This window comes from Ovis aries, chromosome 22, assembly GCF_016772045.2.
Source record: "Ovis aries strain OAR_USU_Benz2616 breed Rambouillet chromosome 22, ARS-UI_Ramb_v3.0, whole genome shotgun sequence".
NCBI classification, from domain to species: Eukaryota; Metazoa; Chordata; class Mammalia; order Artiodactyla; family Bovidae; genus Ovis; species Ovis aries.
The window spans coordinates 20,378,539-20,405,896 of NC_056075.1; the positions used below are offsets into that span (position 1 = coordinate 20,378,539).

General features: G+C 46.0%; 1 protein-coding gene across 1 annotated transcript; it reads right to left on the minus strand.

Annotated features, from left to right (window-relative positions):
• Window positions 1–16,319: 16,319 nt before the first annotated feature.
• Window positions 16,320–26,810, minus strand: SLC25A28 (solute carrier family 25 member 28). Its single transcript, XM_012103183.4, has 4 exons — window positions 26,428–26,810; window positions 19,451–19,679; window positions 18,334–18,390; window positions 16,320–17,165 (listed from the first exon to the last, which is right to left on the minus strand). Exons 1-4 carry the CDS (start codon window positions 26,716–26,718, stop codon window positions 16,648–16,650), a joined length of 1,095 nt encoding a protein of 364 aa, XP_011958573.3. The 5' UTR covers window positions 26,719–26,810; the 3' UTR covers window positions 16,320–16,647.
• Between the last annotated feature and the right edge of the window lie 548 nt (window positions 26,811–27,358).

Genomic DNA, 27,358 nt, shown 5'->3' on the forward strand with positions numbered 1-27,358 from the left:
ATTTGAGGTAGCTATCATTTCCATTTTGCAAGTGAGGCACCTGGAGCTCAGAGAGGTTAAGTGACTTCTCCAAGGTCACACAGCTTTTAAATGGCAGAACCAGGAATCAGACCCAGATCTTCAGGGTCTGTGGTCTGTTTCCACCATAACCTGGGAAAAATGGACAAGGAGAAAGGAACACACTGGGAACTGTTGCTTTCAGAGATGAAGGGCAGGCAGGTGGGAGGGGAAAGCGGCCTGAGAAATTGGGAAGAAGACTGCCTGGAGCCAGATTGGGCATTTTCCATGCATAAGCTCCTTCCATTATCAGTCACCAAAAGCAGGGCACAGGGTCAAAATGTTGGCAGTTACTGGGTCTGACCATTCTTTAGCTTCAGCCTTGGGAACTTGGGAAGCACTCAGGGTAGCCAGTAGTGTAAAGCTAATCAAATTCACGAGACGGTATCACCACCTGCACTTTACAGATGAGAAACTTAGATTCAGAGAGGTTAGTTAAGTGGCCATCCAGCTGGTTAGTGACAGACTTGGGACATGAATCCAGACCTGCCTGACCTCAGAGCCTCAGCAGGTCCCCTTTGGGGTTTTCAGTCAGTAGAAGTCTGCAGGATGAAACTGGACATGCGGGAGGCATGGAGAAGATGCAAGGAAAAAGGACCAAGAAGGCTTATAGGTCCAGTGAATGACCTGGGGGTAAGGGTGCTCCCTGTGACTCTCCTCTCTGCTCTGTAGGCAGATATTGTCCCAGAAGCATTAGCCAAATCCTCTCATCTTTTTATAGCCTATAGGTTTGCTTGGGGACTCTACCTGTATTTCTCTGCCCTTAAAACTGCAGCATTTGGCCCCCTCCCTTCTCTGGCCACCTCTCATAGGGCCTGCCTCCCTCTGAGCTGCACCCCACCCTCAGCGCAGGACCACCAGCATTAGGCAGGAAACAGAGCTGGATTACCTTGTTTTCATGCAGGAACTTGTCCCATCTTCTCTTGCCCCTCTCCCCCACCCCTAGTCTCCTAATTTTGTTTCCAAAATAATTTGAGGTTTTTCCCTAACTGAGGGTCCCTGATCGAATACCTGTGGGGAAATTCCTATCAAGGCTCCCCTGTCTTTTCTATTTAACCATCTCGTTTTTTTCTGAGGCAGCATCACTGACAAGGTTATCATTTTCCCCAGTACTTAATTCAGTGCCTGACACATAGTAGGTTCACAGCAAATCTTTCTGCCCTGAACTGACAGCAAAAGGAAGAGGTGGAATTATTACGAGGGGCCATCATTGCAAATGTTTCCCTTGTTTAGATATCTTTTGTGGCTAATGAATCTCTCAAGCATGGCATCTGGGACATTCCTCAGAAGCCTCACCATTAGATGAGTCACTGGATGACCCCGCTGTCCTCTGGGGGAATGCTGGGAGTCGGCGCATCTGTTCTGGGGTGATCAGGGTTCCCATGTGGTCGGTGCAGCATCCTCCCCATCAGCCAGCTGCCACATTGCTTCTTCTCCTCACCTTCAGCCAGGATCGACAATCCCCACCCCCCCAAATCGATGGAGGTTTAAGTCCAACGGGACATAAAAATGTACTCAGAAAATGAAAGCAATACTTACTCCTGGCAATAAAAGACCAACATTTAGGATGTGTGGATGGTGGCTATGGGAGGATTATTTGTATTGTTTTTGCAAAATTTCTGTTCATCTGAAAATATATCAGGATAAAATGTTAAGGAGATAGGTAAACAAACTGGTTTGCAACCCGGTTGAGTAAGTGAGTTGGAACATGGAGCCAACAGAGGCCAGAAGTGGGATGGTTAAGGTTAGAGCTTTGGGGTCGGGGACTTTCCCGATAGCTCAGTTGGTAAAGAATCCACCTGCCATGCAAGAGACACTGGCTGGATTCCTGGGTGGGGAAGATCTGCTGGAGAAGGGATAGTCTACCCACTCCAGTATTCTTGGCTCAGCTGGTAAAGAATCTGCCTGCAATGCGAGAGACCCAGGTTCGATCCCTGGGTTGGGAAAATCCCCTGGAGAAGGGAAAGGCTATCCACTCCAGTATTCTGGCCTGGAGAATTCCACGGTCTGTGTAGTCCATGGGGTTGCAGAGTCGCAACTTTCACTTTCGGGTCAGGGAGAGTTGGGTAGGTATCTTGCTTTCCCATTTAAGAGCTCTCATTCCTCGAATAGGTTACTTAACCTCTTCTAGTTCCAGTTTCTTCATCTGAAAAATGGGGATTGTTAATGTTGACCTCCGTAGAATATCGGAAGATTAAATGAGATAATACATGTATAGCATGTAAGATGATACCTGAGATTTAGTTGTGTTAGTCACGCAGTCATGTCCGACTCTTTGCGACCCCATGGACTGTTACCTGCCAGGCTTCTCTGTCCATGGAATTTCCAGGCAAGAATACTGGAGTGGGTTGCCATTTCCTTCTCGAGGGGAATCTTCCTGACCCAGGGATGGAATGCCAGTCTTCTGCATTGCAGGCAGATTCTTTACAGTCTGAGCCACCAAGGAAGGCCTGAGACTTAATAAGGGGTCAATAAATGGTAGGAAGAGGGCAAATGAGACAGAAAGGATGAAGTAGTCCCCTTATCCAATCTCAGATATTTCTCAGTCACTGCCATTTAAAGGCCCCACACCAGAGACCCACCATATCGTTGAAACCAGCCCCTGGCTTCAGCCAGCACTTTGCCCATGTGATGAAGTTGGCCAGGGCCTCCTCCCATAGAATGTTTCCTGACATTCCCAACTGGTCACCTTAAATGGCCAGCAGGAAGTTGCTTATAGACCCTCCTTAGCTTGTGACCTCAGCTAAGAAGTTGTTCACTTGTTCATTTAACAAAACTTCACTGGGTAAGGGTAGTGGGAACGATGGACTAGACCGTGTACTTGGCCTAAGGATATAGATGGAAGAAAACAGACCTGGTCCTTGCCCTCCAGCTGCTTGCCTTCTGGGAACTAGCCTTTCCCTTTGATTTTCTCTGGCTCCTCTCCCTTGGCAGCGCCTAGACTCTGTCATTCCTTTGGAATGCAACCCCACCTATACTGTAGCCTGCAGACAACTCCGGCTCACACAGTCACCAAAAGCAGGGCACAGGGTCGAAATGTTGGCAGTTACTGGGTCTGACCATTCTTTAGCTTCAGTCCTTGAATATAATTCGGCCTTGGGAACTTGGGAAGCACTCCGGGTAGCCAGTGGTGTAAAGCTAAAACTGCCTATCTGTAAGTAGTTAAACTCCATTTGGCCTCGACCCCATTCCCTGTCCACAGTATTTTTGAAAGTAGTCTCTGCGTTGTGCTCTCTCTTCCTTCTCCGTCTGCAATCCTTCTCAGTCTGAAAAAACTTTTCCAAACAGCTTTCCTTCTGTAATCAAATATGCCCTCTGCCCCCTACCATCCTGCCTCACCCTCAGCCTGCCTTCCCAACTAGGGCTATGAAAGCCATCCAACTCCACCAAAAGTTCACCCTCCTAGCATCTCAGATTCCAGTCAGTCACCAAATCAGCATTAACAAACCTGCCTACCCTGTCTATGAGGCAGTTCCCCATTCATTTGTTTTCTAGGTAAACCAGAGTGATGATTTGAAACACAATACAAATTGAAGGAGGAAGAATTTCACCTTTCTTACCCTCTTTCACATTCACAACTATTTCAGTAGACATCTCACTTGTGAAAACTGTTTAACTTAAACGTTCTACAAAATTAATTGCTATTTTTCTCTATAGAACTTTACTTCAATATTATTTTTTGAGACTCGCTTGTGTTTTACAACCTACAGAGAAAATCTTATATATTCTTCATGAATAAGACCTACAGTATAAAAATGTAGCTAACCTCATATGAAAGGAGGGGCTCCAGACAGTTCTGTGTGGTGAAATGCAACTTCAAAGTCTATAAGACTCAATCTCTGAAATGAGAAGTGTGTGTTTGGTCAAGAAAAAAAATTATCAGACTTTCCTGGTGGTACAGTGGGTAAGAATCCTCCTGCCAATGCAGGGAACACAGCTTTGACCCCTGGTTCAGGAAGATGCCTCGCATCAGCTAAGCCAAAGAGCCACAACTACTGAGCCTGCTGCTGCCACTACTGCAGCCCGCAAGCACGAGCTCTTGAGCCTGTGCTCCAGAAGAAAGAAGGCCACTGCAGTGAGAAACCCAAGCACTGCCGACAGAGTAGCCCCTGCGCACCGCAACTAGAGAAAGCCCTCACACAGTAACGAAGACCATGCACAGTCAAAAAAAATTATCCGTTATTTTGTGATTTTTTAATATCGTGAAACATAAATTTCCACGAAGCCTAAAAACATTTTCAAAACAGAGCCCAGGCTCTGGACTCAAACACAGTCCAGGTCTTACTCTCCTTTCCACTATGTACTTGCTCAGAGAAAATGTATAAAAATTAAAAGAGATGATAGATATAAATTTATTAGGCTAGTGCCATAATAGCTGGCAGCACAGACTGCTAGCTGTATGCCCCCACATCCGTTCTTCTCTTTGGTTAGTAATGCAATTCTGATTTTTACCTGGGCATATAGACTCCCTTACAGCTAGGTGAAGCCATGGGACTAGGCCAATGAGTTCTGAGCAAAAGCATTGCCTGTGACTTCCAGGAACTCTCCCTAAACAAAGCCACTCTTCATCATCTTTATGCCTGTTGTTGTCTGGACTCTAGATGCGATGGTTGGTGCCCCAAATACTATATAGGAGCATGAGGAGGAGGGCCATACCCTAGGGATGGCACTGCAGGCAGCTAAAGAGTCCTTGATGAGCAGAGAGCTACCATTCCAGCAGTGGACTTCCTGAGGATTTCTTTTCATAAAATATAAATTAATTTTCTCATACTGACCATTATTTTTCAAAGCGAAGCTAATCCTAATTATGACCGTCATCATCATTTTATTAGCCCTAGCCCATAATCCTGTTCTCTCACAGATCCCCTCTTTAGGCCATTAGAAATGGCCTAAATGTCATCAGTACTACAAAGAATTTTGCCTTCATTCTGATCTCTGTTGCCATACCATTCATTCATGACTTTAATGAGAGGGCGCTTGTGTCCTGGCCCCCGATGGCACACCTACCATCACCACTGCGTTCCTTCCCTTGATTCCCCCTCTTTCTGCATTCCTGATTCTATGTCTTTCCCCACTTTCCATGACTTTTCTTGCAGAATTCTCACCTGACTGGGTGAGACTGAAAGCAGAGGATTTAAACTAGGTAGAAAGGATGGGGAAGCATTCCAGGTGGCAGAAAACATAAGCAAAAGGGGAAAGCAGATGGAGCATAATTGGGGGATTAGAAGGGGAGTGGCTAAAAGTTTCTGCTGAGGTTGGTAGGAGATCCGATTGAATTGGGAAGGGCAGTGGGACCCCAGGAGGGTCTTTAAGGCCCAATAGAAGAGTTTGGATTTGATCCTGGAGAAAATAGAGTCACTCCAAATTATTGAGCAGGCAGTGACACAAGGCAAGTGATGTTTCCACAGGAATTAATCTGGCTGCAGTGAGCAAAACAGATTGAAGGCAGGAAGAGCCTGGAGACAGGGAGACCGCTATAAATCTTCCACCCAGCAATCAGTTGGTCAAACACTGTCAACAAACTTTGAAAGGGGCCGTATGAAACAGCAAAATGAAAGTGTAGTGATTTCAGTTAAGCAGAATAAATCTCAAACAAAATCTTTCCCCAGAACTTCCCACACAGAGAAAGTAGCCAGTTTCCAAGTAACAAAAGTGGGTTCAGTCCTTCTGGAAAACAATTAGGCACTATGGATCAAGAAGAGCCTTAAGAATGTTCACACCCTTTGACCTAATAATTCCACTTCTGGGAATGCTAGGGAAATAATCCAAATGAGAGAAAGGGAGAAAAAAATTCCTGGAGATCTTAATCACAGCACACTTGATAATAGCAAATAACTAGAAACGATCTAAATGGTCAGCCGTAGGGGGATGTTTAAGTAAACTGTGGCTCTCAATTAAATGTTACCTAGCAAAAAGACCAGGCAGATGACACAGAAAATGCCCGTGATGTAATTTGAGGAAAGCAGGATACAAAATCCAAATGTATATCACAAAACAGATGCAGAAAAAAACAAACATCAGACCAAAAAGTAATATTCTCATCACTCCCAGTTGCTTCATGAAAGTGGAGGGACTGTAGATTTTGTTTCTCTTCAAAAAAATTTTTTTCCAATATGCTTTTGTGTTTACAGCTATTTAATGATAGGAATATCAGGAGGATTCTTATTTTTTTGGCTTTCATGAGAATGTGTTAAATATGTATGACTTGTATTTTTAAAATAAGTGATTTTTCCAAAAACACATATGCAGGAAGTATATGTAAATGCAGGAAAACCATAGGAAATGCTCATGTCATCACAGGCAGTTACTTATATTCATCTTCTGTATGATGTGGTTTTTAAAAAATACTATACTCTTTAGAATGGGGGCAGGTGCTGAGTTTAAATCCCCCCTAAGCTAGATTATGTGTGAAGTAGGGAATAATGCATTCTTTGCAAATTTATTGGAGAAATCAAGTGAGAAAATGTACAGAAGTCTCTGAGCACAGTGTTCTGCATTTAGGAAACACAGAGCCATGGTGGCTGTAACTATCCGTAGCTGTGATTTTCTCTGCTCTCTTGTGTTTTCTGCCTTTTGCAGGCAGGTAGCTGTGCATTTAAGGGGTGACCTCCAGAGCGAGGGACAGGATCCCTGATCGGTTCCCTCAGCCTCAGCCACCTCCTGTCCCGTGCAGCCACTCTGGCTCCTCCCCACTCTCAACCCATGTGCAATTTCTGCTCCTTTCTCTGCATTTGCAATGCCTTCCCCTCTGCCTGGACCACACTTCTGTGATGGTATATAATGAACTGATTGTAGAAGACAAAGTTTATTTTCAGAAGGAAGTTTTATTCTCCATATACTCAGCCAGCATGTCTTAAGAATGGTTTTATGCTTTTAACACTTAGCTTGGAACATAAAATGGCCTTAGTTTGCTTAAATCATTCTGTTATAGCACCCTTGACCCCTGTTTTTATGCAAGTCCCAGTTTACAACCTTGTTCAAAGCTGCACACGTCCCTTTGAAGGGTCACTGGGATCAGGAGAGAGACAGAGGGGGGATACGACAAGTGTGGCTCAGAGACCACCTAGGGCAAAGCAAATCAATGCCAAAAATGATTTTGGGGGATGCTAAATGATACCACCAATTTCCCCAACATCCTGCTTAATAAAACTTTCACACTGAGCCATATTTTCCAAGTTTCTCAAGGACTGCTTAAGTGGGAACCCATTCAAAATGTTATTAAAGTCCAAGGAGACTATGTTTATTGGCTCTGCATGGACTGCTAAGCCTGCTGATCTGTCAGGGGAGGCCTCGTACAGACTTCCCTGTTTCCAGCACATGGGCACTGATGCTGTGGGAGGGAGGAAGAGCCCCCTTCCTTCCCCACCCTGACTTCTGTTCTTGAACCCAGGATATAGCCGGTCTGGGACTAGAAACACCATATGTGAGTCTTGGACCACAGATTCTGTTGCTCCAACAAGAGGGAAGCCAAGGGGGATGGTCACAAGAGAGAACAAAGCTGGCCTGGGACCATGTTCTTTTTCCCTTGGGGCTGCCACTGGCCCTTTTGGCCAGCGCTTGCTCTGTAGTCTTCCGGTTTCATTTTCCAGTTCGAGTCTTGCTGTGACGTGAACTGAATTAGAACAAAGGCAGGGGCCCTGTCTTAGGGGCTGTTGTACTCCCAGCACCAGGCCCACCACTGGATGGGCAGCGATGGTTTGATGAATAAAGGAACAAATGCATAAGCCTGCTTTCCATTTGCTTCTACTCTGCCCATGTCTTAAGCCTCCCGGGCAGATGAAACATTATGTTCATTGCTATGTGTCAAACCATCTTTCCTCGTTACTGATTTTAGAAAGAATTAGGACTTTAAAAGAAAAAAATGCATGAGAAATCTGAATTGTATAACTAGGTGGGGAGCAAAGCTGCCCAGTGAACTGGAACCTCTGTGCTGACCTGTGCGTAGTAAAAGAGAAAAACTCTACAGTCTTGAAATAAAGGGAGACAAGAGGAAGGGAAGGAGGGAGGGAGGGGAAAGAGGAGAAAGAAGCAGAGAGAGATTGAGGAAGAAATTTGTATTCTGGTTGTATGGCTTTGTAATCATAAGCCTCAGTTTTCCCATCTGTAAATTGAGAGGTTGGACTGGATCAGTTTTCAGACTTTATGAGACATCATAATCGCTTGGGGTGTGGCGAGTGATGGTGGATGCTGTTAAACGTGCAGATTCCTGAGCCATACCTCCAAAGGCTTTGACTGGGGCCCTGGGAACATGCATATGTAACAAGCCAAGCTGCAATTGTTTCAAGAGCTCACTTGGAAAACACAAGACCCAATCTCTTCAGAGAGCATGTAGTTCTGACACTTCAAGGTGGACTCTGGTAGGTGTACCAGTAACCCTCATCTCTTGTGGTAATAGGCAACCACTTTGGGGCATGCTCTGGTTTAGGTGGGAATGACTCAAGAGTAAGTGCTGGAGGTAAAGGGGATGGCACATTAGCATCTTAGAAACCAGACGATTCTCTCCAGGTGACCTTTGCCTTGGTTGGTAGACTTGTTAAACGGGACCAGAGTTAATGCAGGTGTACTGTCTCCCTGACTTAAAAAAAAAAAAAAAAAAAAACAAAGTGAGAGTTGAGAGTTAGGCTTTATTTGGGGCAAAAGGAGGACTGTAGCCTGGGATATAGTATCTCAGATAGCTCTGAGAAACTGCTACAAAGAGGTAGAGGCGGAAGGTCAACATATATGTGATTTTGGTGAAGGGGAAGTGCATGTAATCAAGCACATATTTTTTTGCAAAAGGTTTCTACTAGTCTCATGAAGGTTATTGCTAGTCACAAGCAATAGATGTCACCATGAAGGATTTTGGTCCTTTTCCAGATGTGAGGAGATACAAGAATTGGGTGCATAAAATTGACTCCTGAAAGATTCTAGCTGTCCGAAGACTCGTTCTGCCAGTTTTCCCAGAGCACAGAGTGCCTCATTTCTGCTCTCCACCTTGAACTCCTTCCAGGGCATGTTAAAAGTCAGCAGCTACAGACACATGATTTAAGAGGTGCCCACAGCAAGTGCCCATGGTAACTGCGAATTTGTAGTGAATACATGTGTGGGCCTTGCGCTCTCCCCACCCCATCTCTGGTGTTGGGTCATAGTTGTCACTGCAATTTGTGGAAGGTGGTCTGAGAATCAGGTGAGCCAGGGAGAAGATAAAGCAGAGATTTCAGGATTTAGCCAGGTGCAAAATGTACCTTAAATTCACATATTCCAAAGCAAGAACCATCTCAGTTCACAATTACTTATGTAATTATATAGGTTAGAAAAATTGCAATAAGTAGCTCATGGTCCTGAAAGAGAGAGGATTTGAGGGGAGGAGGGGAAGACACCTCAAACTCGAGAACTTGTTGCTTGTATGAGCTGCAATTGGCTGATGGCTGCAGGGCTGGGGAGTGGGAGTTGATTTTGAGGGACTGGCAGGAGTATCTGCTGGATGAGGGGTAGGACCATGCTTCCCCAGGGATCTCCTCCTTGCTTTCTCTGATCCTAAGCAAGCACCAGCATTCTGTTAGCTTTCCTAACACTCTACCCTGTCATGAAGAAATAATGGTGACCTTGAGACCTTGCCCTCACTCTGTCCAAACTTTATCTTGTTGCGCAAGCTGACCTAATGCAGATCAAATGTGTTGTCCACCTCCTGGAAAGCCAGGCCCTGTCTGAGTCAGGAGTGGGACAAACAGAGAGTGTTTAATGTCTTCTAAAAGATGGGGGAGGTGGTGGGAGGGCTTGTCCCCTCGCCCTCCCCTCTACTTCCACTCCTTGGGCGCTTTGTCCCGGCAGACCAGACTCGGCTGAGTGACCCTGAACAAGCTGAATTACTGGTAAATTAATGCCAGGAATTAGTGTATTTAGCTGAAGTGGGCAGCAGATCTAGGCTAAAGTGTTGTTTTGGTGTTTTACACCAGAGGTCTCTGTTACACTGTACCTGTGAAATCAGGATCCAAAGGGCTGGCTGACAGTCCTTGGCTATGTGGCTGTGAGCAAATGCTTTTAACATTTCTCAGCATCTGTTTTCTCACCTGCAAAATAGGGATAATCATTCCTGCACTCCTAACACACAGGATTCTTATGCGACTCACATTTGAGCAAGTCTACGACACATGGTATCAAGTGGTAGAAGGTACACGGCTTCTCCTATATTTACCTCAGACGTGATTGTGAGGTTCACCTGAGCAGTTAACCCAATGGCTGTTTGAAAAATTCTATATGCTTAAATGTGATCTTAGACCACAGAGCCATATAAAATGTAACTTCTTAATTTCATATTTTATCAGTCTGCTAGGAGGTAGGGTGAACAGATGGTCCCACTGCCATCTGCCTGAACCTATGCAAATATCTCCCATCCAGGTGATTTCAGAAATCTCCTGCCATCCTCCTTGCATTTGATGGGTCCCCAGTTCAGACCTGCACACAGCCTCTCCATAGAACATCTCTTTCATCACGTTGTCCCTCTTGAAGCACAATGCCTTTAATGGGCATATGACTTCAGCACCCTCCAATTTGGTCTTTGAAGTAACCTCCCTTCTCTGCCCTCAGGACCAGCCACCTCTTCTCCATACCTCGGCTTATTCCTTGAGCCATCACTGCTGGGTGGAAAACTCTTGTCTCTTCTTTCTTCAGACCCAGCCTTTCTTCAGACTCAGCCTTTCTTCAAAGTTTGTATCAACTCCTTCCTATAAAGGAATGTCCTCTGATGTCCCCACTCCATAGATCACTCAGCTTGTATGGGCTCAGTTTGTGTTGTGTGACTTTGCTTTTGCCTAAACATGACTTTCTAAACATTCTGTGAGCCACGTGGCAGGGACTAAGTTTTCTGTTTCTTTTGGATTCCTAGCCAGCACTGGTGGGATGTGCTATGCGGAGGAGACCCTCCAGGGAGACTGTACTTGACCGTGAGGCCCTCACTTCACTATTGACCTTCTTTGGCTCCTCTTTAGGAGCAGAGGCTCCCTGAGGAGTGGTGCTGTCCTTCAATGAAACATCCTGTGTCAGATGCCAGAGTAGGTTCCTACCTCCCAGGGAAAGCTTTCAGCTCCTGCTTGCAAAGGGCAAACCCTGCACAACACACAGCTTCCCTACTCAGGTGTAATAGCTCTGGTTCTCCACTTGTTCAGAGACCTTGCGGCCAAAAGAAACCCATGTAAGGAGAACATCAGAGTCTCGGGTCAGTGTCTCAGGAGCAAGCAAGATTTTCCTCCTAGTTTACCCTTCTTTGTACACCTGTAGACAAATGCCCAGGCTGTCTTTCCCCTGCACATACACATTTCCAGCACTGGTTTGTTTTTAGGCCTCCCTGGGAGTCCCAGAATCTAAGACATCTGACTTAATGCTATGCTGCCATAGGTGGGCAGGCCCTTAGGAAGAAAGAGCAACTCTGAGCTAGCCTCAGTGTGCAAACAGCCAATAGGCAAGTTCCCATGTGTGTGTATGTGTGCTCAGTAGCTCAGTTGTGTCTGATTTTTTGTGACTCCGTGGACTGTAGCCTGTCAGGTTCCTCTGTCCTTGGGATTATCCTGTCAAGAATACTGGAGTAGGTAGCCATGTCCTCCTCCAGGGGATCTTCTTGACCCAGGGATCAAACTTGCATCTCCTGCATTGGCAGCTGGAGTCTTTATTACTTTACCAGTCTTTGCGACCTGGGAAGCCCTAAGTTCCCACATGATTGTCTAAACCATCATCAATCCTCTTTCATCTTCCAGTAACAATATTTTGGAGGGTCCCCTTTTCTAATGGTGACAACAGGCCCTCACCTGAAGTCCCTATCTCTAGTGCCACCCACCCCCCCAACTCCAGGTCATCCCCTATCTGGACTGTTACTTGAAACCACCTTGACATTGCTTTAGCCCTGTCCCTCCCTGCTTAAGAACCATGAGAACTCCTCATTAGCTGCCAAGTCAAGTCTAGACTCCTTCACCTCACTTTCAGGGTCTCCAGAATCTGACCCTCCCTGGGTGACATGACAGCTATCTTAATATTTTTGAGGGGCTGTCAGAGAGAATAAGGATTAGTCTGAATCTGTGCTGCTCCAGCAGTAGCGGGAGATCACAGGTAGAAATTACAGGAAGACCCAAGTGCCTCAATAGAAAGAATTGTTCTTCTTTCTTTTCAGTGTGTGAGTGTGGATGGCAGGGGTGGTCGTGGTAGAGAGCTTGCATTTATAGAGCCCCTGACAATGCAGGAATACTGTGTGCGATGCTCATAGACTGGTTCTCTGCACACCAGTGTAAGGCAGCAGGAGGTAACAGGTACTGCACATCCAAGCTGAACAGCGATTGTGTGAGGTTTCTGATAGTTTTAGACAGAATATTGTTTGTCTCCTAAATCCGTGACTGAAGACAACAGAAGGGATATTTTAGATTATCAGGAAAATATGTGTTTGTTTTGAATGTCTCGTGTTCAAGTTGTGGGTTTGGATTGGAGAGACAGGCAGAGGCCAGATTATGTAAAGCCCCGCTGGCCATGGTGAGGAATTTGGCCTCAAAAGCAGGAGAGTGACAAGACTCTAGAATGGAAGCAGAAGAACAAAGAATGGACTTTCTAACCAATGAAATTTGCAGCAAGTGAACACGGTTGGCCTCGGGTAGCAGTGAGCACCCAAGCCCTGGAGTGGGTCTGCCAGGGGTGCCGTAGAGTGGGGCAAGGCTCCAGGAGGGATTACTTCTCAGAACCCTGTTACCTCTGACCTCACTGGTCAGCCTCATCCCCTCCAACCACTACCCTACGCCTGGTCTCCCTTTAGGATCTCTGAAGCTTCTGCTGGGAGGCAGCACCAAACTGTCTCCCCACCCTGCACCTTCTCTCCATAGCTGCCCTGCTCTCCTTTTTGTTGTTCAGTTTTGACCTCCTGCAGCAATGCTCTTGAGAATAAATTATAAAGGTGCACCAAGAGACTGACCAGATAAGCTATTATACATTTGAACAATGGGATATTATGTGGCCATTTACACTGAGGTGATGGAAGAAAATTTAATAACATAGAAGGATGGGCACCATATATGGTTATATGAAATAAGCTGTTGACAATGTGGCCTGATTTTTGAAAATTAACAAGAAATACACATAGAAAAAATACTAGATGATGTGCATATCAAAATGTTGCCATATTCTCTGAGTAATAGGAATAGAGGTATTTTCTTTCTATGTTTTCTAAATTTTATAAAATTAGCACTTTTTTTGGCTTTTGCAAAATTTTTTTTCACTTTACTGTTAATCAAAGCCACTTCTTTCTCATTAACTCTGGGCTACTGTAATCTTTTCTGTCTCTCAATCTCATTGTTGGTTTCATGTAGCCTAGTACATGACTATACACTGCTTTGTGTTAATATAAGATTGTTTCATTCACACTGGTCTTGCATGTCAGATTAAGACATTTTTCTCTGGCTAAATTGTGACTTATTTTCTCATTTTCCCCACCAGTAAACACTGCAGGAATTGACCCCTTGATGGTGGCTTGGTGCTGTGTCCTCATAGTGCCATATAACCTACCTGACTTTCCAGGCAGACTCTGAGCTGAGGGTTACCTTCAAAATCCACAGTTCCCACGGGTGTGGTGAGCCCCGTGAAAGTGAGGCTTGGTTTCTGACCCAGGTACCCAGTCACTGGCATCTAGACTCTCACCCCATCACCCTGTTCTGCCTCTGTCTTCTCTAGTGATTGGACCCAGAGACCTGGGAACCTGAGGCTGGGTCCAAACTCCAAACCAACTGTCCTCTAGTAGCTGAACACTGTTGAATACTGAAAGGTCACTTTGCTATCTTTTCTCATTATTTGTGAATGTCATTAGAACTGAGGGGGTCTTTAGTGTGGAGAAGGAAATGGAAACCTACTCCAGTGTTCTTGCCTGGAGAATCCCATGGACGGAAGAGCCTGGTGGGCTGCCGTCCATGGGGTCACAAAGAGTCGGACACGACTGAGTGACTTCACTTCACTTAGTGACTTCCATTCTTTCTGAAGTTATCCCATGTCTTTTTCTTGAAGAGCGGATCTTATTGCCCCGTGTCTGCTGTGGTCTGGGTACCGTGCCAGGCAGTAGCTCGGAAAGCTGACAACAGGGCCCAGGTTTGGGAGACATCCCTTCGTTCTTGTGCTTAGTCGGTGCTGGGAAGCAGCTGTTCTCTTGTACTTGAAAAGCGAACCCCCTGAAATGACCTCTGCAATGACTTCATCATGCTCTTTTCACTCCACAGGCCATTCAGACTTCAGCGATCACTGTGTGTGTGGCTCTGTTAACATCTCTCTCCCATCACTATATCAGAGGGGCGGCAGAGCTTACTTAAGTCTCAGAACAGGAGACCCTGCTGTTTCCTTGACAGTTTGTTTCAAGTGCATTCAGACAGGATTCGCCATAGATCCTTGAAGGGCTGTCAGGTGGAAGGAGAACAAGATTTACTCTGTAACCAAATCCTGCTGATCTGCAGCCCTAACTCTGCTCCAGTCTGCCACTTTCCTCTGTCTCCCTCACCACAGTCCCTGCACAGACCTCAGTGCAGCCTTGCCCAGATGACTTCGGCAGCCTTCTCCCAAGTCTGCCTGCCTGTCCAGTCTTGCTCCTCTAATTCCTCCTTAGAGAGCCTAAGAGATCTGTTTCAGTTGCAGATCTCATCACACCATTCCTCTGCTTAAAACCCTGTAATACTTCTGCACTGCCTGCGGGATAAACTCTAAACTCCTTAGTGTTGCTTTTAAGACCCAGTCCCTGCTTGGCTCTCCAGCTGCATGCCTTACCCAGGCTGTCTGCCACCATGGAGCCCCTTGCAAACTGAACCCCAGATGCTCCAGGTCTTTGCTGAGAACATTTCCCCTCGTCACAGCTGGGGCCTCCCTTGTGGCTCAGTGGTAAAGAATCTGCCTGCTAGGCAGGAGATGCAGGTTCAATCCCTGGGTCAGGAAGATTCCCTGGAGAAGAAAATGGCAACCGACTCCAGTATTCTTGCTTGGGAAATCCCATGGACAGAGGAGCCTGATGGGCTACAGTCCATGGGGTTGCAAAAAAGTTGGACGCAACTTAGCAACTAAACGAAACAACCTCACAGCTCACTTGCCTTCCAGGTATTCCTTCAGATGTCACTTCCTTCTACCCCATCACCCAAGACCAGGTTTGGTATTCTGTCCCCTCAACAAGTGTCTAGTTTTACTTATCACATTTCTTGTCATCTTCTCTTATAATCACCTGTTTACATGTATCTGCCTCTCCAGACAAGCTCCTTGAGGGCTGGGATAATTTTTTAATCTTTTTTTTTGGAGGGGGGGGATGGTTTTATTTATCATCATGTCCCCAACACCAGCGCCCAACACAGATGCTCAATAGTTACTGAATGAATGACAGATGACATAGCAAAGATGACAGATGGAAGTTTTAGGGGGTTAAATCTCCACTTTGTGTACTGAACAACTTGCTAACAACTGGTTCAGGTTCCAAAAAAAAAAAAAAAAAAAAGGAACAGACTGGCCCACCAAACCCACCAGTGAAAATCCTGTCCCTCAAGTCTCCCAGAGCCCAAGTGGTCCTGGGCAGGGAGCTCCTTCAGGTGGAAGTGGAGGACATCCCCTCTGCTCTTTCCCTATCTGTAGGAGGGCACAATTAGATTCACTTCTAGGGATAAATGATCTGAGTTGGGGTCCCAGTTCTGCAGTTACTGTGAGACCTTGAGCAAGTCACACCCTCTCTGAGCTTTCCTTACCTGTAAAACAGAGATGATACCTGCACTGCCTACTTCAGACTTTAGGAGAATCAAATGAGATCACCTATGATAAAGTACCTTGTAAAAGCCTTAACAGCAAATGGAAAGTATTATTATTTACCATGTAATCTTCAGGACTTGAAGCTTCACTGACTAATTTTAGCTTTGCAACCACATAAAAAACCAGCGCCATGTGGAAGGTGTACTGCTGCAGGCAGAGCTGAGAACCAGAGCAGAGAGATCTACCTGCCTGAGCCATGCCACTGCCCTAGGGGAAAGGCGACAGTGAGGATCAAGAGCACCTTTTTAGTTAGGATCTACACTTTTACTTTCACAAAGACCCATTGTTCCTGCCATCAGAGAGATTCCTTCGAGCCTATTACTAACCCAGGGGGAGTATGATCCCAGAGTCTTAAATCACCACGAAAACAGCAGAAACAAAAACTACAAATGCAATCAACCTTCCCTCTGGGCCCCTTAATTCACGCTTCAAGTCAAGAACAGTTGATAGCATTTCACTTCCCCTTTGGCAATACAAACCCAATGAAACCATTTCATTTAAAGGCTTTTTATTAGGAACCAGGGGAATGAGCTGCTTATCCCTCTGTAACAGTCTAGAGCAGGTCATCAGGCCCAGGAAGAAGAGTGTCAGAGATGCTGTGGTGTGACTCACTGCACTTGCTTAAGGCCCGGAAGGAAAGGCGGTGGCGACAGAGGGCGGCAGGAACTGGTGTCAGCCAGACACCCAGAGCCTGGGGAGAGCGAGCCCTCTTGCCTTCCTTCCTCCACTCGAGGCTGGGGTGCGTCCCAAGGCGGAGAACATGGCTGGGGTGGGCAGGGCATCAGTGCTGGCTGAACCCTGGTTCCATTTGGTGCTGCTTCACTTGCCTGCCCTCCACTCTTCTTGCCTTTTAGTGATCAGGTATTTGAAGAACTCGTACACAGACCAAGCGATGGCTGTGGAGGGGATCTGGTAAATGACTCTAGCCTGCACCCCTCGGAAGTAGGCAGTCACCCCGCCTACTTGATACACCGTCCTGAAGGCACTAGCCATGCCTGTGATATGTCCTGTAAGGTTGGAGTTCAAGGCCAGGGATTCCTGGGTGTTGAGCAGTGTTTTGCAAACGTCCAGCGGGGTTGTGGCAGCGGCAGCTACAGCTCCTGCACAGGCTCCGGAGAGGACATGGGAGCTGGGGTTGTACCGTCTCTGGGGGTTAAAGTGCTCCTGCAGGAACTCGTAGGTCATGAAGTGGATGGCTTGGAAGGGCACGTTCATGGTGAGCTGGGTGGTGTAGCTGCGGTAGAAGGCCCCGGCCCCCTCGTTCCGCCACACTGCCCGGACACAGTCTGCCACCCGGCGGTACGGAGAGTTGTACACTTGCATCCTTTGCTTGACCACTGGTGGCGCCGTCGGTGAGCAGGGAACAGCGACAGCGTTCAGCCGGCGAGCAGGAGCGTCCAGGAGCAGAGCCCCAAGTCAGCGGATCAGCCAATGGATTGGAGAGAGACAAAAGTATGTGAGTTGTCAGTCAGCCTGCTCAGTGAAAGTTCCCCTTTCTGAGAGGAGGGGATAGGAGAGGGTTGATAAAGGGCTAAAAAATAATGGAACCACTGCCAGTAGGATTTCTTTAAGACAAACCAATTAATATACAAGATATATCTACCATTGAGACTCCATAGGGTTTCCTTGAAATAAGTACCTATTATTACTACCATCTTACTCTTTCATTAAGTCCCAAGGCAAGAAAAGATTCAGTGGCAGTGAACATAATAACAAACACACAGCCCTAACAATCCCAATCCTTGGTACACAGAATGCCAACTCTTACAATATGAGGACACCATCCTTCCACAGAAGGAAGAGCTGGAGAAGGGCGACCAAATCAAAAGTCTTAGCCAAGGAGAGTGTGACTTTAGTCTCCAAACATCTCCCACCCCCTCAAGTGGATTCATGGTATGAGTTCGAGATCTTCAGCTTAGCTTTGGCCCTTTCCTTGCCATGGTCTTGCCCAGACAGGTAAAGAACTGGAACTTTAAGGAACATGGCAACTGTGCTATCCTTTCATATTTGTTTGGGGACCTCATTCTACAACTGAAAAGCCAAGATCCAAGCAGCACTGCAGGGACTAAGCTCTGCTAAATTACCCTTTCATTTCTATCTCAACCATTATTCATTCCAATAAGAAAGGCAGTATTTTCAAATGGCAAAATCCATTTTCATCTCTTTGAAGAGAACTGAAATAATCTGCTAAATTTTTTAGATCAAATCCACTACAAAGCGGACTTTCAGGAAGGCCCAGGAACAGGCCACAGACAGTCTGATGTTTTTCTAGGGAACCCCCAGATGAATTAAATCTCAGTGAATATGCTTCCGGCCTAAGGGAATCTTCCTAAGCACTGACAGCATGGAGGGAGTGCCCTCTACTGGTAAGACAATGTAACACAGCAGGGTTTCCCACCAAAACTGATGGGGTGCTCCCTGGCTCTCTTCTGCAAACCCCAAATTAAGGGAAAGCCTAGAGATGTAGATGAAGCTACCCAGAGGGAAAGGGTGAGGAATCATTACCTTCCACTGGATTCATGGCAGCGTCATGAAGTAATGTTGCCACACACCCAGCTGCACCTGCAAAGGAAAAAACAACTGCCACATGTAAGGCCAGGAGGGGGTGAATGACTCAGGGAGACCCCAGAGTGAAGGGGAGTGGCTGTGATAAACCACAGCAGGGAGAGGGGATACTAACAGCCAGTTTAAAAGACGGGAACCCACTGCTTCTAGATGCCTGTTGAGAGAAACGAGGCTATTTGTTCCCCCTAACTTACTATGGCCATCAGTCTGCCTTCCACAGCTACCATATGAAGGCCAGGAAGAGTCTGAGAGAACAGCCCAGATTTCATCAACAAAGATGGCTCTAAGGACAGATGCAGCTCATGCCCCATATAGGAAGCTAGTTCACTGTGGCCAGGGGATGCCAGCGGATCAGCCCCCTGGAGGGAGCACATGAGGGGCAGGCGGCTGGGTCTCTACCACAGAGCCCCCCCTTCTGCCCTGCTGCCCCATGCTGCCCGGCCTGTCTCCAGAGCCTAACAGCTGTCCATCTAGACTTTCCTCTCTGGGCCTGAACTACCCTGTCCCTCCTCCTCTCTTCTCCCCTTTCACTTTGGTTTTCTCCAGGCTGCTATCCCTTCCCTCACTCCCACACAACCGTCAACCTCCGGTTTCTTTGGACAAAAGACCCAGGCCCCACCCCCATTCTCTTGTTAAGCTCCTGTTTTGTCCTCTGTGACACAAACTGCCTCCGGGCAATTGGGATCCTGAAAATGTGAGGCGAAGAATTGAGGCTCCAGGATTAACATCTGACTACCAAGATATACATAGAGTGGGCAGCTCAGTGTGTGTCTCTACATGGTCAGGGCATTAGAAGTTGATGCCAGGGAGAAGATAAAGGAGTCAAGCAGGTACATAAGGAAGGATACTGTAACCATTTGTTGAGGTGCCTGGAAGAAGGCGTGAGATGGAAGCAGCTCATTCTTAGAACATCAGGTTTGGAAGTCCCTCCTCTATAATCTGGCCTACCCCAGCCCAAAGCTGCAGCTTCAAACCATGCTGAGACTGGAAAGCACTGATAGCAGCAAAGCCCAAAGAGTTGGGAAAGTGGGAGAACCAGCACAGGAAGGCTCAATACCATTGGCAATATGGCTATTGCCCCCAGGGTGGATTACATCACTCAATGTCTTTTTTAACTTTTCATAGCAGGCAAAATAGAGGGCGTGGGCAGGCCCTGCGCCTGTTGCTGTGACGTTCAGGCCGCGCATGGGCCTCCACAGGCCCTCCGTTCTTATAATCCTCCAGAGGGCCTCCAACACATTGCGGTAGCGGGCGGCTGGATCCGGCTGTAGGCTCTGCATCCGGGTCTGAAAGTACAGAAGGGGGAAGTGCAGTGTCAGGGATCTGACGTCTCCCAGTCTCAGCACTCAAGCCTGAGCTCTGGGCAGACCTACGTGAAACCGTGTCAATATGCAGAAGTGATACCTGGCATCCAGTTTTACTGCCTTCCAAATCTACATCCAATCTTTCCAAGCCTTGGATGTTTTGTTGTTTTTTTTTTTCCCCTGGTCATCTATGACTCTACAGGCTTCCTTGGTGGCTCAGCAGTAAAGAACCCACCTGCCAATGCAGGAGAGGTGGGTTCAGTCCTTAGGTTGGAAAAGATCCCTGGAGAAGGAAATGGCAACCCACTCCAGTATTCTTGCCTGGGAAATCCCATGGACAGAAGGAACCTTCAGGCAACAGTCCACAGGGCTTCAAAAGAGTTGAACACAACTTAATGACTAAACAATAACACATGACTCTATGAGTAGAACACCATTATTTTCCCTCAAAAAATCACTTCTTGGTAAGTGTTCTTGAACTCCAAAGTGATTCACAGCCTCAGCAACAAATATTAAGCCTGTGTTTCAGGAGAAGTTGCTTTGGTATCTTAATAAACTCAGGCTAAGAGCTCTTTACAAGTGGATTCTAAAGTTAGCTATTTACAATATACTTTATTACTACTGAAAAGTGATCCTGGGCCTCCCTGATCACATACTAATGAAATGAGGACTCAACCTCTGATATAAGCTTGATAATCTGACTTCTTCAGAATATTTGGCATTGGCAGCTGGGCCTGTATATTACACTTTTGGCAGAAATAACATTCCTAATAGATACTGGTCCAGTTTCCTGGGAAAGAAAGTTTACCCTCAAACTATGAAGGTGGAAACCAATCTTGTCTCTAAAAGTGAGGGAGATTCCAAATTTCTAATCTAAACTGACTAAATTCCAAAACTGGCATCAATGAATAAAAATTAGTGAAACATAACCCTTGGAATCTCCAGAGGATTCAATGACTGGAATGAATGTATATAGTAGATATTCTGTATGACGTTCCTAGACAAAGTTTCATTGAAATTTGGGAAATTAATCTTATAGTTCACAAATCACTGACGACCTTCTCTGAGAGATGAGTCTACAGGGCAGATCTCTTATTTACTGACCCATTTCAAGGCTAAGGTGGCTTGGAGACTATCAGATAGTATAAAATCAATATCCAGCGCCTGCAATACAGTAGGCACTTGAGATTTGTTTGTTGAATGAATGAATGGAAGAATGAAGAATCTTAGCTTTGTCTACACCACTTCAAAAACACCATTAGTGAACCAATAGGGGCAACTAATGCCCAAGTACTGTTTAAATTCCTACTTCATTCCTGTCACTGATTCAATCTGGATTGAACAGCTGGAACCTTCCTGTTGTCCATCTGGAATCCAAGACTAATGTCTCTCCTCAAAAGTATGGGAGAAAACACTCTAACCATATTAACAAGTCCTAGTTAGCCGCAAGCAATCCAAATTCCTCTAGAGTTATTTTCTCCTTCCTGCTACCAATAAAGAACTGGATAAAAGGTTAATTATTTGAAGTTCAATCAGAAATACACAGGATCACTTACCACAATGTGATACATTCTCTTTTACTTCTCAATAAAAAACACAAACCAAAACAACCAAAAAACATCAATTTCCAATAAAGAATGTGTTTACTGATCTTTCACATCACCTGGGAGGATAAAATTCATCAGAGGAGTTATTCAAGGAGACGACAGGCCTTGGCTGGGTAGGGACACTAATAGATAAACTGGTAGCTTAACAACTGTGTGTTTCCATAGGTTTGTCCAAAAACTAATCTTGTTCTGAGGGAATGTTTAGAAATCCCAGTGTTCTGCTGGAGTCAATGTCATATTTGGGTAACCAGACTTGAAGGTCTGGCCTCAGAGGCCTGGAACCGTTTACCCACAAGAGAAACAAGAGATGGTGGTAAGTTATACTGAACATTTTACACACACGTCTAAACCTAACTCACAATTCTAACTCAATGAAGATGCACCCTCATGGAGAGGACCCAGGCCTAAGCCACACCAAATATAAAAACAAATATGGCTTCCTGAAGAGAAAGATGAAATCTCTAAAGTATTAATGAATAGTCTTCGATATTAAAAAAAACCACTGCCTGGCTTTGAAGAAGTCATGCTAATAGGGAAGGAAGCAATGTGGTACACCAAGCCACATTTCAGTATGAAAGCCTGAGTAGGAGCCCCAGCTTTGCTGGCTGTGTAGTCTCAGGTATGTCACTTAACCTCTGAGCTTCAGGCCATCATCTATAACATGAGACCAAGGATGGCTAGTGCACAGGGTTATTGTGGGGATTCAGAGTTAAAGCATGCAAAAGCCATTGCTAATTTATGAGGTGTCAGAAATACAAGGCTTTTTATTGTATTCAAATATGGTTCTCAGAAATATTAGTTCATACCTTAGAGTTTACAGATCATGGCAGCATTGTCTTGTGTTACCAGTTTTTGAAGATATGGATGGGCAACTAACTGCTCTTTAATCACTAATAGATCAGGCCTGATTTTTCATTTTTTGTTTTCACTCTAAAGTTCCTCTGTGGCTGCAATGATCGATATGTCCAGCTGTTCATCTGCAGGTCATGTTTAGGAAGAAGCACTATTGTGAAATTCTGTGCCTCGCTTGGTTCTGGAAATCTGCTTTTCGGAGGCTGTATGGAAGGCTGGGGAGTCAGACTTGGTTTAAATCATGGCTCTGCCACTAACTGTGTGACTGTGGAAAGTTACTTAACTTGCCTCTTTCTTCATCTATAAAATAATGAAAATGGTGTTTACTTCATGAAGCTGTTCCAAGGATTAAATCAATAACTGCAAAGCACATCAAACAGGGCATGACAAACATGAGCAATTGCCATTGAATACTTATTAGATACAAGAAAATCAAAGAAGCCAATGTTTCCATCTCCTAATCTTCCATTGGTTTGAAAATATCTATTTCCCTTTGTTCTTTTTCTCCTTAACTTATAGATTTATTTGCTTCACCATTGCAAAGCCAAAAAGCAGCACCTTGGTGACAGGTGCTTAACAAGATATTGAGAAGAGTTCTGACTGCTTTAGGCTGCAGAACCTACCCTTTTAAATAAAGTCTGGTGCTTGCCTCTGAAGCACAGAAAAGGAAAACTGGACTTCCAAACTGGACTTCACTTGCACTTCCAAACCTATTATGACCATGGAAATAGCTGGTTGAATAACTGTAGCCTAGCCAGGCTATGCTGACTTCCCATGGTCCCTCCCAAGGATATTTAACTCGACTAACTAAGATCATGGCATCCGGTCCCATCACTTCATGGCAAATAGATGCGGAAACAGTGGAAAAAGTGTCTGACTTTATTTTTCTGGGCTCCAAAATCACTGCAGATGGTGACTGAAGCCATGAAATTAAAAGATGCTTACTCCTCGGAAGAAAAGTTATGACCAACCTAGACAGCATATTAAAAAGCAAAAAAAAAAAAAAAAAAAGCAGAGACATTACGTTGCCAACAAAGGTCCATCTAGTCAAGGCTATGGTTTTTCCAGTGGTCATGTATGGATGTGAAAGTTGGACTGTGAAGAAAGCTGAGCACCGAACAACTGATGCTTTTGAACTCTGGTGTTGGAGAAGACTCTTGAGAGTTCCTTGGACTGCAAAGAGATCCAACCAGTCTGTCCTAAAGGAGATCAGTCCTGGGTGTTCATTGGAAGGACTGATGTTGAAGCTGAAACTCCAATACTTTGGCCACCTGATATGAAGAGCCGACTCACTGGAAAAGACCCTGATGCTGGGAAAGACTGAGGGCAGGGGGAAAAGGGGATGACAGAGGATGAGATGGTTGGATGGCATCACCGACTCGACGGACATGGGTTTGGGTGGACTCCAGGAGTTGGTGATGGACAGGGAGGCCTGGCATGCTGTGCGGTTCATGAGGTTGCAAAAGAGTCGGACACAACTGAGTGACTGAACTGAACTGACCCTGATAAGTGGCCTGGGGATGCACAAGTCCTGCATGCCAGAGGCACTGTCAGCTTTCACTAGCAAACACTGTGATTGGCCTTTAGGCTCCAACACAGATACCTGCCTCTAGTCTTAGGGACTTTGGGCTGCTCTTCCTCTCTGCCACCTATTTATGGTAAAAGAGGAAGAAGGGCTGCCTAGGGACAAGTAAACTGGGACGCCCCTTCTGAAGAAAGAGATCTGAATGTTACTTTCAAATCTGCACAACAGTATCTACTGCTGTAAACCCTTCTGAAGGAAGAGATTTGAATTTTACTTTCAAGTCTGCACAACAGTATCTACTGCTATAATCAGTATTAACTGACCCTGAGTCCTAATGGTCTCACAGAGTTTTTCCCTCTAGTCATTTAAATCCCAGCATCTATGGCAAATGAAAATGATTCTTCTAAAATACGCTTTTGTATTTTTGAAAACTCCTGAGCATTTTTTTTCCTCCAGATGAAATAATTATTTAATGGAGTGCTTTGAGGCATGACTGTAATGTTGTATTACTAATCAAAAAAAAAAAAAATTCCAACGCTTATGTAAATGAATAAGAACTGTTCTTCAAAACAGTTACCTCGGAAGCCTGCAAGTGACTTATTTCAGCAATTCTGCTGCATTTATGCAAAACATTTCTGGAACTTCTCTTTCCAAGTGTTCCCTCAGTGGGTTTATCAGCTCAGGAGGAAATCAGTCTCCCTGCTTTCCTGTCCTACCTTATCTTTGACCCCCATCAGCATTACCCATTTTGTTCTCCCACCTGAACTACCACATTTGATTCTGAATGGCTTCAATGACTAAAACAGCAACTCCATCTTGTCAGAGGACAAAGACTTGCCCCATTTAAGGATATGCAGCCAAGTATTCTAGAGCAGCAGTCCCCAACCTTTTTGGCACCAGGGACCAGTTTCATGGAAGGCAGTTTTTTGTTTTTTTTTTCACAGACGGCACAGAGGAAGGGTGTTTTGGATGATATGAGCACATTCCATTTATTGCGTACTTTATTTCTAATCTAATGCCGCCGCTGATCCAACAGATCAGCACCAGTCCATGGCCTGGAAGTTAGGGACCCCTCTTCTAGAAGCATTTCTAACAGAGGAAGTTACAGATTGTTTACAACAAAAACAGTATTTATATAAATATATGGAGTAAGGAGATAGCTGCCCAAGGTAGTGGGACAACACTTAAATTGAAAAGCTGTGGTAATACTTCTAAGTCAGTCACTGTGGTAATATTTCTAAGTCAGTCACATTATTACATTGCATTTTTCAAGCCATTACTCTCCTTGATCCAGTTTTCATTTGCTACCCATCCTGAAAGACAGCACCCTAGACTATCTACTCTGAGACTCTACTCACAGTTCAAGTATAGTGAGGTTTACTTTGCAGTTAGATGTTAACTTTTGGATACACAGCGTCAACAACTCATAGTCATTCAATCTAGATTCTATATAAATGTCTGAGGAATCTTTTTAATTTGTACTTATCCGACATTTCAATGTTGTTAGAGCACTAGCCATCCTCTTACTCCTCTCTCATGGATTTTACTATTTATTTCTATTCCTCCCAAGTTAATACTCTCCTCCTGAACATGTAACCTTTCCCTAGTTTGAGAAGAAGACATACATCCAAGAGCTGTGAGAATATTTTTCGACTCTTACTCTTAACATGTAAAGGAAGAACCAGTCTCTGTCAGTATATTTATTTCAACAGTCCCCTTGAGTTTACTTCTCACTCAGCTTATTTAGTGGTGGCTCCTTTGCCAATGCACAAGAATAAGAACTGTAAAGAACAATGCATTCCCCCTCGTTACCCAGCTTTCTTCAGAAACACCTAGTCACTACCTAGTCTTGTACCCACTCAAGAGCCTGCTTGGTGTGGATGAAATTACTTTCACTTTCCCAGGAATCATGCCCTCAGGTTGGTCCCGTTTCATTTTCTTTACACTAACATCTACTTTCTTCACACTAACATCTATTTTCCAATACTGTCATGCCTCCCTTATAGGCAACTTTTCCCTTTTTGTCAACTTCAAGTGGCTAAAGATATACACTATGAGGTCCATCCCTCCTAGGAGGGGTGATGTGCTCCCTGCACACACACAACCCCAATCCCAGCTAAATTTTCATGTTCAGGAAATAGGTGGGGTATCAGGCCTGCTGCACTGAGAAACCGAAACTTTTTCCTGGTCTTTCTCATACTATTTCCAGTCAGGAACTCTGAATTCTGACTGTACAAAGATTTCCACTCACTCATTGATTAAGATTTAATAAGTAAATCTTTCATCTAGCTGAGATATCCCAGACTCTGGTTCCTGCCCTGTCACTTGTAAACACACAAGATTAGTTTGTAAAAGCAATCGGAACATCTCTAACTTTTAAGATCCTGTTCTGGGTCTTCAATAAGCGTTACCTTAATGAAGTTAGTAGCACTTACCTGTTCCTTTCCCATCCCACCCTATTCCTGTTTAGTCCCAGATGGGATCCAGGGTTTTGGCTGACAGATTTCCTTCCCAGAGTCCGGATTCAGATCTCACTGACGGTTAGAAATGGGTCCCGATTCCTGACTGGGATCAATTCCCGGCTGGGACCTTGCTTGCACGGAGTATCGGTCGAATAGTGGGGTGGTGGTAGGAGCCAGAAAGGAAACCCTGTCGGCTCCGGCTCTCGGCTGGGATCCTGGCTCCAGGCATGACCCAGGGGGTCGGGTCAGCCCCAGGTCGGGTTCGGAGCAGGTCCAGGTCTCACCTTGACGCAGTCGACGGGGTACATCACGCAGTGCTCCAGGATCCCTGCCACGGCGCCCGCCACCATGTGCGTGGTGACAGTGGTTCCAGCCGGCAGCGCCTCGTAGTCCGGGCCGGAGTCCGGATCCTGTCGTACAGGGGGCCTGCAGGCCCCGGCCTCCCCGCCGCTGGCCCCCCGGCCCACGCCCCGCTGCAGCCACCCGTCCAGCAGCGCCGACTCCCCGGGGCTCCGCCCCGGCCCAGCCGCCGGCCCCCCCGCCACACCGCCAGCACCCCGCCCCTCCAACTCCATCCACCCGGGCCAGCTGCGGCGCCCACCCTCGCCACCGCCGCCACTGCCGCCGCCGCCCCCCAACCCCGTCGCGTCTGCCTCAGGCGCGGCCCAGAGAGCCGGGGGCCTCCGGCTCCCGCTTGGCCCCGAGGACACGCCCCTCAGTCAGCCATTGGTGCAGCCGCCAAGTTAGCTCCGCCTCTTAGTTTACGTAAAAAAATATGTCTGTGGTATTAGTGAACTTGCCTGTCATTTCTTCGCCCCGCGGCGTTGCTACCGCTTAGATCCCACCCCTTCCCCTTTGATCTTGGAAGCTTCTTGTTTATTGGCCATTTGATTGGCCAGCATGTAAGATCAACCCGCCCTCCGACTTTTCTGGAGGGCGGGAGAAACTTAAGGCTGAACTTTGATAGGCTCAACCACCCTTGATGCTTTGACCCCGGCCATTGGCTAGCATCACGTCGGGATCTGATTGGCTACAGGAAGAGGGTGAAGCGCCCAGGGGCTATCGAGGCGGAATTTGGGCCCCAGACTGGCGCCGGTGGAGCTGTGTGCGCTGAAGGCTACATCGCTTTGGGGGGGTAGGGAGGGGGAGGGGGGGAGGGCGGTACTCGGCCTTCAAGGTCAAACCGCTGACTGGTGCCGTTAAGATCCGCGCTCA